Below are 14867 nucleotides of genomic sequence, written 5' to 3' on the forward strand. Positions count from 1 at the left end.
TTTTAACACTTCCAAACAAATAATTTAACTTCCACAAATCTTTCCATACCTGTGGAAAAACAGAATTAGTACCTGCAAAAGTATTAGATGGACTAGACAACACATTATAGACACTCCTAACAGAGAATTGGCCTTTCCTATCTGGAAGCTAAATAAGAGTATGAAGTATGATTCACCCACCATTGAGTTCTGGCGGTACTCCGTAGCTAGTGGTACTCCGAAAATATGAGTAGTATGAAGTAAACGATTTCATCAAATGTGAATGCTTCCCCCTTTTCCTCTAAGTAGCGCGCTTTCACGACTTCTTGCTACAAAAACAACACACAAACTTATTTAGTTACATATAAATTGAAAAAAGTATTGTGCCGAATAAACCATAAAGATGCGTACAAGTTGTAGAGGGGACAATCTAAGGTGGCTTGCGTGCTATATCCGGTGTTTGAGTTTAAAAAACCCATCTACCGCATCTAGAATGATGTTGTGCCTATCCTTGATTTGTTGAACACTTCTTCTTTTCGGGTTCCCATAATCTTGACTAAATTTGTTATGAATCTTCGCCCAATAGGTCTCGGTCGATGAGCGATCTAGAACTCGACTTTCGGCTGCCCATGCTTTGGTGATTGCCAAATCTTCCACGGATTCAAACGATGCCATTTGTTGTATGTGGAGGTAGGGAATGAGTAGGTTCTCTAATATGCTACAAGTGTAGTGCACGTGCGTTGCTGGTTGAACACCGAGTTTCAAATACGCCTTCTTCCCTGTTAAACCAATTGCTTAGCATGATAGAACACCGTTGCTAAGTGAATAAAAACAAAATCGAGAGAATACAACAACAGATTCTCCTTTTCGGCTCTATAACAACGCCGACTTAATCTACAATGCAACTTTTACTCCTTACAACAACAAAAGCTAATTCCTAAATCCATAATAAAACCACTACTAACAAAAATTAACTCAACCTAAACCAAATTCCACAATTTCCGTCACAAAATTCACACAAAACATCAATTGTTTCAACCAATTAATACTGTCTAACAAAAATCAATAAGAAAATCATAAGGAAACGTGATCATCCATGTGAACCCAAACCCAAAATTACAATCTTATTATTAGAATTTATCATATAATGCTCTAGACGAACTCTCTCTAAATTGGTTTATGATCATAAAAAAATGAAAGACCTGAACAAAACAAAAGAAACCCTGATAATAAAAAACTCTTAAAATTCTTACTAAGATATAAAATCACAGCCAAGATCATAAAAAACTCTTAAAATTGACAGAACCCTAGGTTTACATAATACAGTAGAAAACGATTTTAGTTTTGGGAAAGGTATATACCTGAAACCCTAGCAATAGTAAATTCAAATTAAGAAAAACATCCCCCATTCATGAAATTAAACAAGTAAGTTTGAATTTAATCTGATAAGAGAAGGAAATATTTTTATTTTATATTTTCTTACCTAGGGTTTCTCTATTTCGCCTCTTCTAGTCTTTCTTCCACGCAAGTAAGAGAAGGAAATATTTTTTTTTCTTTTCTCTCTAGTTGTTAAAGCAACCAAAATGTCATTTTACCTAGTTAATGAACCAAAATGTCATTTTACCTAGGTTTATGACATAGTGGGTTAGAATAGGTGCCAATTAGACTAGGGTACATGTTCTATTAAAGATTTATCTTGGGAATAGGCGTGACCCTCCAAGAATTTATAGTTTATTCCTGATAGAGTAGTTTATAAGGGGATTAACAGGGAAACCAAAGGGTCAGAGAGCAAATAAATTCAAAGAGAAATTTGTAGAGGGAGATTACTGTTTTATGAATTTTTCCAAATCATATCAATCAAATCAAGTCAATCAAAATGGATGGTTATGATAATGAACGCAGACGAAAGGGTAAAGCCCCCATGACTGAAGAGAAACTATTGAAAGAGTTAGAAGAGAAAGAAAGACGTGAAAGGCTATCATCCACTATGCAGATGATTGGGAAGATGACCAAGGATGATCTGGAGAAAGTACACAAGAGAGTAAATGACTTGTTATATGATATTGAAGTCCAGCCTCTCTGGGAAGAGATGCATGCTGCAATGGATGAAATCAAAGCAGAAGAGAAACCATTTGAAAAACCGGTAGAGAAACCGCTGCAGATTTTGCAAAAGAAGCGTCATTTTGATATTTTCATAGATGAAGAAGAGGAGGAGAAGTTCTGGGAAGTGCAGAGTAAAAAGATGAGGTTGGCTGAAATGGCAGTAATAAAGAAAGAAAATGACAGTGATGCAACTGCTTCCGAAGATGAAGAGCCTGCTGCTTTTTTTGGGCATCGAAGTGATACAGAATATGCTATAAGAGTGATGATTGAGGATTTTCGCGAAGATGAGAGATTTGGGATTAATGATGCATTGTTGGCCCAAAAGACCAATTCCGAAGCGAACGATGCAGATGAAGACGAGGAGGAAGAGTGGTTTGATGAGGATCAAGAGGAATCTGGCGAGGAAGAAGAGGGGTCTGATGAGGAGGAAGGGGGGTATGATGATTCTGATTCCGAGTGATGGGTATGACAATGAGTAAGCCTTATCGACATTCAAATTCTTCTGTAGAGAGTCGGTAGATTTTTTGGTAAGTGCTCGAATGGAAATGATGATATAATGTCAAAAAATGATTAAGAAATAGATATTATCAAAGTACAGAGAAGAATTCAAATGGAGAGGGGTCTAATGCAAATGCTAAGTCACTGAATCATGTGTTTCTTTTTTGGTTCTGGCAATGGAGACTAAAAATGCATGGTAATGTTATGTTTATTTTTCTTTTTTCGTTTTCTTTTTGGTATTTAGATTTTTTTTGGGTAAGATGGTGAAATACTTGTAAATGGGTATGTTTTAGTTTATGAACATGTAAGTGGATATAAAATGATAGTGTTGCTGCTAAATGTTACTCAACACTGAATGAAAAGAACGGTTGTAACTTTTTTAAATGCAATATGATGAAGACAGCTTATTTATATTGTCCAACGATTGTGTGTCGATAATGTTGGGGATGCAGGATGTATTCCAGAAACTAAAACTACAATCAAAGAACTGGAACATGTACAAGACTAAAATGTATTGAAAACAAATGCATACTGAAAACAAGTCACTTTAGTGTTTCTATATGCAGTCTAATTCACTTGATGGAGAGGCATATACACACCTAGTATTAATCTACAATCTGGCGAAGGGACAAATTACGAACATCCATATGTGTTTCATCTTTATATCCTCTGTCAAATACATGACTAACAAAAATTGGCTTGCGTTGGTTGTGTGTATTCGACTTACACATAACTGACATGAACACTACTTGGTGGAGCCTTATGCACACCTAATGTAATTCTACAATCTGACAGTAAATACAAATCACAAAGACTCCTGAGATGCTGCTTCTCAAAACAGAATACAAGATTTGTTCACCAATGCTGACATCCTACAACCAAATACTATGTCTGAGTTTAAGATCATCTGTCAACTGACATATAAAACTACTTGGTGGAGGCATAAATCATGCAATTGAGATGTTCATAATCACCAAAACATTCTAAAAACAGGATACAATTCACAACAACATAATAAACCTAAAATCTGAAAGATAGAGATGTTCATAATCACCATCAGAAATTGTACCATTCAAAATCAGTAGCGTGTAACCTCCAATTTGTAAAATCATTAAACCCCCAAATGAATGAATGAGAAATACCTTAGATGAAGATGACCAAGATTTGCATTTCCAAAATTATGAATCACTATCAATACTTCTATGAGAGATCTATTGAAATTAAATCTAGGCCTGGATCGATATTTCACAGAAGAATCAATTGATTCATTGTTGCTGATGAAGTTTTCTACAGATGAATCTCCAAGAAACCCCCAAATGAATCTTAGATGAAGATAACCCAGATTTTCATTTCCAAGATTATGAATCAGTGTCAATACTTCTATGAGAGATCGATTGAACTTAAATCTATCCTTAAATCGATGTTTCACAGAAGAGTTGATCGATTCTTTCGTTATTGTCGATGAAGTTTTGTGCGGCTCAAATGAATGGAATTAGATGAAATGATAATGAGTTATGTCTCAGGCACTGTTGACATAGTGTTGGAAGATTGTTGTGGCTCATTTGAATTGTTGGTCAGGGACCAGGGTATTGAGATATGGCATGATGCCTGAGCCAAACCATGCCGCAGTTCAAGATATGGCCCATCTGTTAACTAATTAAAATTAAATGAATATACACAATTGTGCAGGGACCTATTATGTTTGACCATTTTTTGATTTTAATTGTTGGTCACTTGGTCAGGTACTTGAGATATGGCATGATACATGAGCCAAACTTGTGAACCCTGGTGAACCATAATACTACATTTATGGCCTTCAAATTAGGTAACCGCCTCATTTCACTCTTAAAGATAACGCTGTGTGCAATTAAGAGATGAGACGGGTCTGGAGAAAACAATAATGATGTATTTTGAAAAATTGCATCTCGATATTGAAGACGAGTGGTCTACCAAGGGACTAGAAGTTTAGCACCATACTTGCAATTACTCTTAATCAAACCAAAAGAATAAAGAAAATTTGCAGAGAGAAGAAGATTAAGAGATGGGTGAACCAAACCAACCTGCAGTTCAAGATGTTGTTGAAAATCAATCATCAACATTAGAAAATGCAAACAAGCAACTCATGCATTAACAAAGAGATGTTCATACTTCATAATCACCATAAGAAATTGTACCATTCAATAAATATACACAAGAGTGCTGATTTTATTTTGCTTATTGACCTTATTTGTTTGACCTATTATGTTTGACCATTTTTTGATTTTAATTGTTGGTCAGGGACTTGAGATATGGCATGATACATGAGCCAAAGTGCCAAACCATGCTGCAGTTCAAGATATGGCCCATCTGTTAACTATTAATCAATTATGTCAGGAATACACTAGTGTTCTGATCAATTAAATCAAGATATTGCAATACACCAGCGTCACATAATGCCTGTCAATAGGTGCTGGCTCTTCCGGATCTGCAAACGCATAAACCCTGGTAAACCGTGCATGATCAAAAAGTGATGTGTATAACAAGTGCTGGTGTATATGAATTTTGCCAAAAATCAATTATGAATGCAGTAATAATGTAGTATGAAAAATTGCGTCTGAAATTCAATAAGGAAGGACTATTTTGTTAAATAAGGAATGTAAAATTTAATTTTAACAAGTGTACTATCTCATTGACATGAATGCTTAACGTTTCAGGATATTTAGAGATTTTTTTAGGGTTTTAGCAAGATTATAGGAGTCTAATTAGAACTGACTATCAGTAGTCTAATCCTACAATCCTAATACAATATTTTTCTGCCGGGTCTCGCAAAATCCGCAAAATCGCACTTTCCATATATCACCTTGATTTTCGTTTGTTATATTCATGGTAAACATAACCCACCCACTATATTTAGATTTGCATACTAGATATGTATAGAAAAAAACACTATATTTATCTAGATTTGGATCCTAGAAATAAGAAATTAGATACCTCGTTCATAAGTAAAAGAAAGAAGGAATTGAGAGGATGAGTTCTAATGAGAAATGTGTTGTTCCTGCCAATGGTATTGTTAATAATGATCCTCCTCCTCCGAAGGGCTTTGCTTCATGGGATGACTTTGTGGAAAGCATTGGTGATATACTATAAGAGTATGTCTATGAAGAATTGGAATAAGTTCATATTAAGAAAATGATCCATGCTGAAAATGATCCTCCTCCCAAGGGTTTTGCTTCTTGGGATGCACTTGAGAAAAGCTATGGTGAACATTTGGATAATGATTACAATGAGTAAGAACATGGGAAGCCACCAAGACAAGCAAATTTATGGCTGGGCACTCGGCATTGACTAAATTCAAGTTTTTACGTTATTTTTAGTATGCTAATTTTATTAATGTCTAAGAAAAATTATGTAGCAGTCAGAGGCCTACTGTTCAATTATGCTCTCAATTCTGATTATTTTTTTTTGGTTAAGTTTGTCAGATTTGGCATTGCAATTTATGAAAAATTTGGCTATATTTTTCAACTCTGATACAAGACTCAATATACAGTCCCTATCATATTCATGATCCTATCACTTTAACAGCAAAGCCACAAAAAAATCATGGTTAACCCTAACTCTTCAGATCCAAATCTCTAAACCAAACCCCCTTAAACACGTTACTCGTTCATTTTGTTTTGTCAAAAGATTGATACCCCAACAGATAAACAATGGACAGAAATTATACAACATATGCACTTGGAATCTAAATAAAATATTTCATCCGTAAATATTAAACATTCACAAAAAGTATACTTCTAAGCAGCTTTACAAACAGACTAATTAAACATCAAAAAAAACAAACAAACATAAGATACAGCAATAACACAAAAATAAAATAAAAATATATATGTATAACTAAACAAAAGATGATGGATCAAGATGTGATTGAATACCATTCTTGCATAGCAGAACCATGAAAACATAGGACTAGATCAGTTATAATCCCCTTCTTCTTCACTGCTGCTGTCGACAATCGTAACCACATCTTTGTATGGCCAATAATCATCATCATCATCAACATCGTCTTCATCTTCATCCTCAAGCGTTGCCCCAAACCAAAAGAAGTGTTCTAGATCATCTAAATTATCATCATCATCATCCTCAGAATCATCCTCATCATCCTCTTCATCGTTCTCCTCTTCTTCATCGTTCTCCTCTTCTTCATCGTCAACAACATCATAATCATCATCCTCTTCATCTCCAAAACAAGGAACAACCTTGCAACCAAAATAACCAACAATCTCTTTGTCTTCATCAAGAAGATGAAATCGGAAGGAAGTTACTACTAGAGCAGTCATTTTTTCTGGTTTGATACTAAAACTTTCAGTTTTTGATACTGAAACCCTAAGTTCAGTTTAGAGAGAGACTTGGAAAAGAAAAGGCCGAGTAGTACTTTCCTAGTCTCCCTTGCTCGTGTTTTATACCGTGACACACATTTTCACTTTAATATTCAACCTCTAGCTTAGCCACGTACAAGAATGATAACTTGGCTAGTGAACAAGTATAACTTTGCAAAATAAATAAATACAGTATAATAAAATAAAATAAAAAAATTGGGTAGATAATTAACATCAAGGAATTTGGAAGAAATATAAATTGGTTTACAAGCTCGTCCAAGAGTGATATCGGTAAAAATGGAAAATTAGCATTAAGCAATTTGTCGCGGTGGAAATACTCCCCGAAAACTTAGATTTGGACGAAAAATTCTTGCTAAGATCGTGACATCGAAATAAATAAAAATTGGTTTAGAAGCTCGTCCAAGAGTGACATCGGTAAAAATTGAAAATTACCATAGATCGTGACATCGAAATATAAATTGGTTTACAAGCTCGTCCATGAGTGGCATCGGTAAAAATATAAAATTAAATCAATTTATCTCGGTGAAAATACTCCCCGGAAACTTAGATTTGGATGAAATTTACTTGCTAAGATATCGTGACATCGAAATAAACATCAGGGGTTTAGAAGCTCGTCCAAGAGTGACATCAGTAAAAATGGAAAATCACCATCAATCAATTTATCTTGGTGGAGATATTCCCCGTAAACTTAGATTTGGACGATAAATACTTGCTAAGATCGTGACATCGAAATATAAATTGGTTTACAAGCTCGTTCATGAGTGACATCGGTAAAAATAGAAAATTAAATCAATTTATCTTGGTGAAAATACTCCCTGGAAACTTAGATTTGGATAAAATATACTTGCTAAGATATCGTGACATCGAAAAAAAATCAGGGGTTTAGAAGCTCATCCAAGAGTGATATCGGTAAAAATGGAAAATTACCATCAATCAATTTATCTTGGTGGAGATATTCCCCGTAAACTTATATTTGGACAATAAATACTTGCTAAGATCGTGACATCAAATTAAAAATTGGTTTACAAGCTTGTTCAAGAGTGACATCGGGAAAAATGGAAAATTACCATCAATCAATTTATCTTGGTGGAAATACTCTCGAAAACTTAGATTTGGATGAATGATAATCTCTAAGATCGTGACATCGAAATACAAATCAGGGGTTTAGAATCTCGTCCAAGAGTGACATCGGTAAAAATGGAAAATTACCATCAATCAATTTATCTTGGTGGAGATATTCCCCGTTGTTGATGGTGGTTTTTAGCTTAGGGTTAAAATCGTAAAACCGTACAACTGACATGACGTCACTATGACCATTAACACATTTATTGAATCGATCAGCATGCCTACGTAAGAATTACAAGGGTACCTTTTTTTATGTGTCATGTTCCACGGCAGAACCCTTAACATTGACCGACATCATCTACGCCAAACCCTAATTCTCATGCTACCGCGCCAAGGCATGCCAACCATGCCAGCCGCACCACTGTGCCAATGGAAAACCATGCCAGCCACATCTCCGCGCCAAGGCATGCCAACCATGCCAGCCGCACCACTATGCCAATGCCAAACCATGCCAGCCATATCTCCGCGCCAAGGCATGCCAACCATGCCAGCCGCACCACTGTGCCAATGACAAACCATGCCAGCCACATCTCTGCGCCAAGGCATGCCAACCATGCCAGCCGCACCACTGTGCCAATGGAAAACCATGCCAGCCACATCTCCGCTCCAAGGCATGCCAACCATGCCAGCCGCACCACTGTGCCAATGGCAAACCATGTCATCCATATCTCCACGCCAATGCATGCCAACCATGCCAGCCGCACCACTGTGCCAATGGAAAACCAAGCCAGCCACATCTCCACGCCAAGGCATGCCAACCATGACAGCCGCACCACTGTGCCAATGGAAAACCCTGCCAGCCGCATCTCCGCGCCAAGGCATGCCAACCATGCTTGCCGCACCATGTGCCAATGGCATTCCAAACCCTTGGCCCCACCATGCCAAGCCAACCGCACCTTGCCTTGGCCCCAACCATGCTAGCTGCACCATGCGCCAATGGCATGCCAAACCCTTGGCCCCACCATGCCAAGCCAACCGCGCCTTGCCTTGCACCCAACCATGCTAGCCGCACCATGCGCCAATGGCATGCCAAACCCTTGGCCCCGCCATGCCAAGCCAACCGCACCTTGCCTTGGCCCCACCATGCCAAGCCATCAGTACCAAACCCTTGGCCCCACTATGCCAAGCCATCCGCTCCATTGGCCTTGGCCCCACCATGCCGGCCTTCCCCATGAGGCTACCAAAACGAAAGCGTGTGACGATCAATGACCACCCTTCCATCCTGGATGCAAATCCTAGCCGTCCAAGGTATCCAAACAACGCATGGTAACTTTTGGCCAAAACCCTAGTTTTGGCCACGCCAAACCGCGCCAAGGCATGCTATGCCACATGTGCCAATGGCATGCCAACCACCTTGTCGTGCCACACCATACTGGCCTTCCCTATGCGGCTACCAAAACGAAGGTGGGCGACGATCAACGACCACCCTTCCATCCTAGATGCAAATCCTAGCCGTCCAAGGTCGCTAAACAACGCATGGTAACCTTTGGCCCAAAACCCTAGTTTTGGCCACGCCAAACCGCGCCAAGGCATGCTATGCCACATGTGCCAATGGCATGCCAACCACCTTGCCGCACCACACCATGCCGGCCTTCCCTGTGCGGCTACCAAAACGAAGGCGTGCGACGATCAACGGCCACCTTTCAATCCTAGATGCAAATCCTAGCCGTCCAAGGTCACCAAACAATGCATGGTAACCTTTGGCCCAAAACCCTAGTTTTGGCCACGCCAAACCACGCCAAGGCATGCCATGCCACATGTGCCAATGGCATGCCAACCACCTTGCCTCGCCATACCATGCCGGCCTTCCCCATGCGGCTACCAAAACGAAGGTGTGCGACGATTAACGACCACCCTTCCATCCTAGATGCAAATCCTAGTCGTCCAAGGTCGCCAAACAACGCATGGTAACCTTTGGCCCAAAACCCTAGTTTTGGCCACGCCAAACCGCGCCAAGGCATGCCATGCCACATGTGCCAAATGGCATGCCAATCACCTTGACGCGCCATACCATTTTGACCTTCCCTATGCGGCTACCAAAACGAAGGTATGCAACAATCAACGACCACTTTTTCATTTAAGATGCAGATCTTAGCCGTCCAAGGTTACCAGCTAACGCATGGCAACCTTTGGACCTAGTTTGGCCGCGCCTAAACAAAGCCAAAACCCTAACTTTTGGCCGCGCCTAAACTGGGCCACATTAAAGCCATACTGATCATACTTTCATGCCACTGGCTACCAAACGAAAGGTTACAATAATCAACGGCTACATTACTCTTAAGATGCAAAATCTTGACCGTTGAAGGTCACCACCGAGCCGGCAAGTCTCCCAATCTCAACTTGCCAGACAACAAAAACATGCTACATGTTTTCCACGAAAACACTCGAGACATCAACACATATCACAAACTGGGGGGTGCTCATTGGGTATTGGTTTGGTGGTTTACAGTGTGCGGCGTACACTACGCTCGTTATAAGAAAGTATCATAAGGATGAGGTGGTTAGTAAATACAGGGAGTAATGGTGAAACGCTTTCATTTATGGAACATCAATTCCAAGCGTTACTGTTTACCACATCCTCCCATTTACTCACCCGTTTTCCATTTCTTAATGAGACCAGAGTACGTTTCATTTCGAATTGTATAAATAGGCATTAACTATTTCCACCGAACAACAAGTTCTGGTCAGGAGCATACAACACTCAGAAAAAGTTTGCTAGATTTCCCATCTGTTAGCTTCCCACTTTCTGATACAAGTCACAAAACAACTACTCTTCCAGAATCAACTATCCTGGTCTCAGCACTCTCTTCGCTTCCCTCCCCAAAACCAACCCTTCACCTCCTCTTTGTGACCGAAGCAAGTCTGGAACGGCCATTTCTTGGTTTAGGACAGATTTGTACAGACTGGTCTCTCGAATCTAAAGTACTCCCTTGCAGTACATTGTTTAGGGTTTAGACTCGTTTCTCATCCACACGCCCAAAATTACCCAAATCAGCAGAAACCGTTTTCACCCTCAAACAATTGGCGACCACAGTGGGAGATTGATCTTTCGGTTACAATGTCAATTTTCGACCATCGATCTCATGCTTTGACCCAGACACCAAGGCGGTAGAAGCCGGCGATCCGCTCAGGGATCGACGACTCAGTTACCAGACGACCCGATTATCAGTCTTGACACGGCGAGGGATGACTGGGGACTGCCTAGAGGTTAAAAGCGAACGATCCAACCAGGTATCGACGACTCGATTATCAGATAAGACGACTGGGGACTTTCCACAATCACGGCGGTGCCTCCCGTAAAACTCAGTCTTACACCCGGAAGATTCCATTTTCATCATGAGACCTGAAAAACTGAGTAAGTCTTACCTAGACAAAATACATGGTTTGCTATTTCAAGTTTTCACGGGAATGATAAAACCGATAGCCATGTTATGTTTCACCCCATGTCATCTACCGACACACAACGCTCATGGTTCCATGGTTTTCCTGGGATGTTTGCGTCACTTGCAATCATAACCAAGACAACATCATTCCCAAAACAATCCATTACAAAACAATTCATTCCAAATGAATAATCCAAAACCCTCCAGGTAACATTTTTCTATCAACCCAAAAATCCAGGAAATCAAAACCATAAACTAGGCGTTTCATTTGCCTTTCAAAAAAAAAAACTAATAATAAGAAGTTCAAAAGACAGAAATACATTCAAGGAAAGTTTTTCAACAATGGCTTGCTCTTATTAGCAAGATCCTCCTTGGTGCTTTGGAGAGCCGCCCTCTTCAACTTCAGCTTCTTGGAAATTTTTTCGACTTCCGCTTCCTGCTTCTTCACCATATCCGCAGAAGGACCTTCGACTGTTTCGACCAGCAACTTTTCAACCTCAGAGAAACCTTCAACGAACCAAGGAACATTGAACTCGAAGTTTACACACATGTCACGATGGAACCTACAGCTCAATATTATATCCTCAGAAACAGTATTACTGATAGACGCATTTTTGTGTCTAATTTGTCATCAATGTTCCGTATTGTTAGTACTCGATTTCGTACTTATTATGGTGTTTTGTGTGTTTGTAGGTATTTTTTAGGAAATAAATATTATTGGAAAATTTGGATCAAAAAGTTGCTCGGAGTACCCCTGGAGGACATTTGCTATACGGACCCCCACTTTTTCTAAGGAGCACCCACGGCTATGTGTAGCCCTTTTGTCTATAACACCCACTGGTTATTTGGCACCCAAGATGTTGGATAAGGGCTGACCTTTCTTCTTCCTTCAAACAGAAAAATGGCGGGGAAGTTTGGTTCTTCCCTGGAAGATTTTTAGTTCATCATTTGGAGGAGTTTTAGCGAGACTCAATGGCTGGATCTTCAGAGGAAGATATGACAGACATTAACTGGCGTGGTATGGGCTTTTGCTTGGATTAAGTTGGGCTATATTTATCGGGTTAATTATGGACAGTGTGCACGAGAATATCTCACCATTTCCCGTGAAATTTTTTGTTGTGCGTGTGTCTTGAGAGTGTTCGAAACAAACAATGACATTCAGTAGCGTGTTTTAGTGTGTATAACCAACAACAGATATGGAGAATCACTTGCAGACGCGTGAACGGGTTTTAAAAGGAAAAAAAATAATCCCGCGATAGCAGAGTAATGAAGAGAGAATTATATGCAGTTATGATGCGAGATTTGGGTGCAGTGAGGCTATATAAGTCGTTGAGGGTCAGTAGAGAGAAGGTAGAGAGTTTGGGAGAGGCGGAGAGCAACAACAGAAGAGAAAAAAATCTCACCAGAGAACCACCATTTCTGATGCTGCTGAAGAACACGAAGAACAAAATACCACCAAAGGCAGTCGTTCATGCTACAGTGACAACGACAGTCACACGAGGGTCGCAGAGATACAACAACAACAACAATTCAATTTTATCGTTCTTTGTAACAGTGTTTTGCAACAATTATAAACGTTGCAAACACCCGATTTTCATTATTTTCTTTCCATTTCATCTTTGTAAACAAATTTTGAGCATGAATCAATATTTTGAGAAAGTTTACACAATCATGAGCTAAACCCATCCTTTGGGGAGACGGAGGAAGCTATTTCGCCAATGAAATGTGGTAATCTCTATTTAATTTAATTTATGCAATTATTATATGATTATTTGCCTTGATAAATAAATAGATAAAATGGTTTTTGTTAAACAATTGTTATTTAAATTGATGGAGCATGCTAGCCTAGGGTTTTGATGTCCCATACTTTCGATTTACAATTGTTATTTCTAAAAAATCAACTTTTGCAATATTAAGAATCAATTTGAATGAAGGATTTGCATAATTATAATTAGAGAATATAAATCACTTTGATATTGGTAATTAGTGGAATCCATAGCCCCAGTCTTCTCCATATTTTTCATATCACTTTTATTTAAGTTTCCTATATTTTTTATTTTTAAAATTAAGTCTAAAATCTGCTTTCACAAGTTTTGAACGAATCTCATTACTACAACAACTTTGAAAATTACATTAATTACCGGTCACGTTGCACATGTCTTCAATCGAAGATAAAGTTTCCTCCACACGCTTAACCAACGCAAATCGACTAGTAACCTTCTTGGTCGTGGCGATATGTCCATAGCTTTCCCATATATTGGTGTATAGCACCCCATGTTTGGCTGGCACGCTAAATCCCCCGATCAACACATGATCCGGATAAGGAACCAGGTATGGAGGGTTGAAAGTGGCGCACGCGTCTACATCAGCAACCGGCAAGGGATTCCTAACGACAATTGCACCTGCAGCCACTGGAGTACTCTCCATTTTCTGAGTCACAACGACGTTTTCATCTCGATCAACATCCATTTCAAGGTCGCCCGGTGCGTCTGCCACAATTGGAGACAAAGCTGTATCACCACTAGCCTCCGTCTCAGGGTCATCTTCAGAAACGGTTTCCCCCTATGACATCACGGATTAGATATTTTCCAAAGAGAAAGAAAAAAAACACATGCATGAGACTCACTGATTCACTTTCATACTGGCTAGAGGAAGATTCAGCACTGCTGTCGGAAGAACTACTCTCGCCATCACTGAACTCTGAGCTTTCATCCTTCTCGGGTTCCCCATCGCCACGGATAGGCGCATGGAGGAAGCTATTTCGCAAATGAAATGTGGTAATGTCTATTTTATTTAATTTATGCAATTATTATATGATTATTTGCCTTGATAAATAAATAGATAAAATGGTTTTTGTTAAAAAATTGTTATTTCAATTGATGGAGCATGCTAGCCTAGGGTTTTGATGTCCCATACTTTCGATTTAAAATTGTTATTTCTAAAAAATCAACTTTTGCAATATTAAGAATCAATTTGAATGAAGGATTTGCTTAATTATAATTAAAGAATATAAATCACTTTGATATTGGTAATTAGTTGAATCCATAGCCCCAGTCTTCTCCATATTTTTCATATCACTTTTATTTAAGTTTCATATATTTTTTATTTTTAAAATTAAGTCTAAAATCTTCTTTCACAAGTCTTGAACGAATCTTATTACTACAACAACTTTGATAATTACATTAATTTTTGGCGCGGCCGACGCGGACTTGACTTTAGGCTAGAGTTTTTAGATTTTTTTTTAGGTTTTTATTTTATTTGTTCTTCTTTACGTTTTTGGGGTTTTGTCTTTCTCTTACAGAATTCGGAATTTGGAGCGAAAGAAAATTTTGCCAAAGCTTTTGGTGAATACTTAAAGACTTCGAGTAAAAGGCAAAGTGAAAGGAGCGAAAGAAGAAGATTT

General features: G+C 38.9%; 1 protein-coding gene across 1 annotated transcript; it reads left to right on the plus strand.

Moving 5' to 3' along the window:
* The first annotated feature begins 1855 nt into the window (after positions 1–1855).
* Positions 1856–2542, plus strand: LOC113291466 (glutamic acid-rich protein-like). The gene is made up of 3 exons (XM_026540998.1): positions 1856–1946; positions 2049–2242; positions 2408–2542. The coding sequence occupies exons 1-3, from the start codon at positions 1856–1858 to the stop codon at positions 2540–2542; spliced, it is 420 nt and encodes a 139-aa protein (XP_026396783.1).
* The last annotated feature ends 12325 nt before the right edge of the window (positions 2543–14867 follow it).

The sequence above is a fragment of the Papaver somniferum genome, chromosome 6 (genome assembly GCF_003573695.1).
Source record: "Papaver somniferum cultivar HN1 chromosome 6, ASM357369v1, whole genome shotgun sequence".
Classification (NCBI taxonomy): Eukaryota; Viridiplantae; Streptophyta; class Magnoliopsida; order Ranunculales; family Papaveraceae; genus Papaver; species Papaver somniferum.

Excerpts from the sequence above, each read along its gene's own strand:
- LOC113291466 (XM_026540998.1), top strand. The coding sequence starts at position 1,856 with ATGGATGGTTATGATAATGAACGCAGACGAAAGGGTAAAGCCCCCATG. Across the intron at positions 1,947-2,048 it reads GTTAGAAGAGAAAGAAAGAC|TCCAGCCTCTCTGGGAAGAG; the intron begins GTGAAAGGCTAT and ends ATGATATTGAAG. Across the intron at positions 2,243-2,407 it reads TGAGGTTGGCTGAAATGGCA|ACCAATTCCGAAGCGAACGA; the intron begins GTAATAAAGAAA and ends TTGGCCCAAAAG.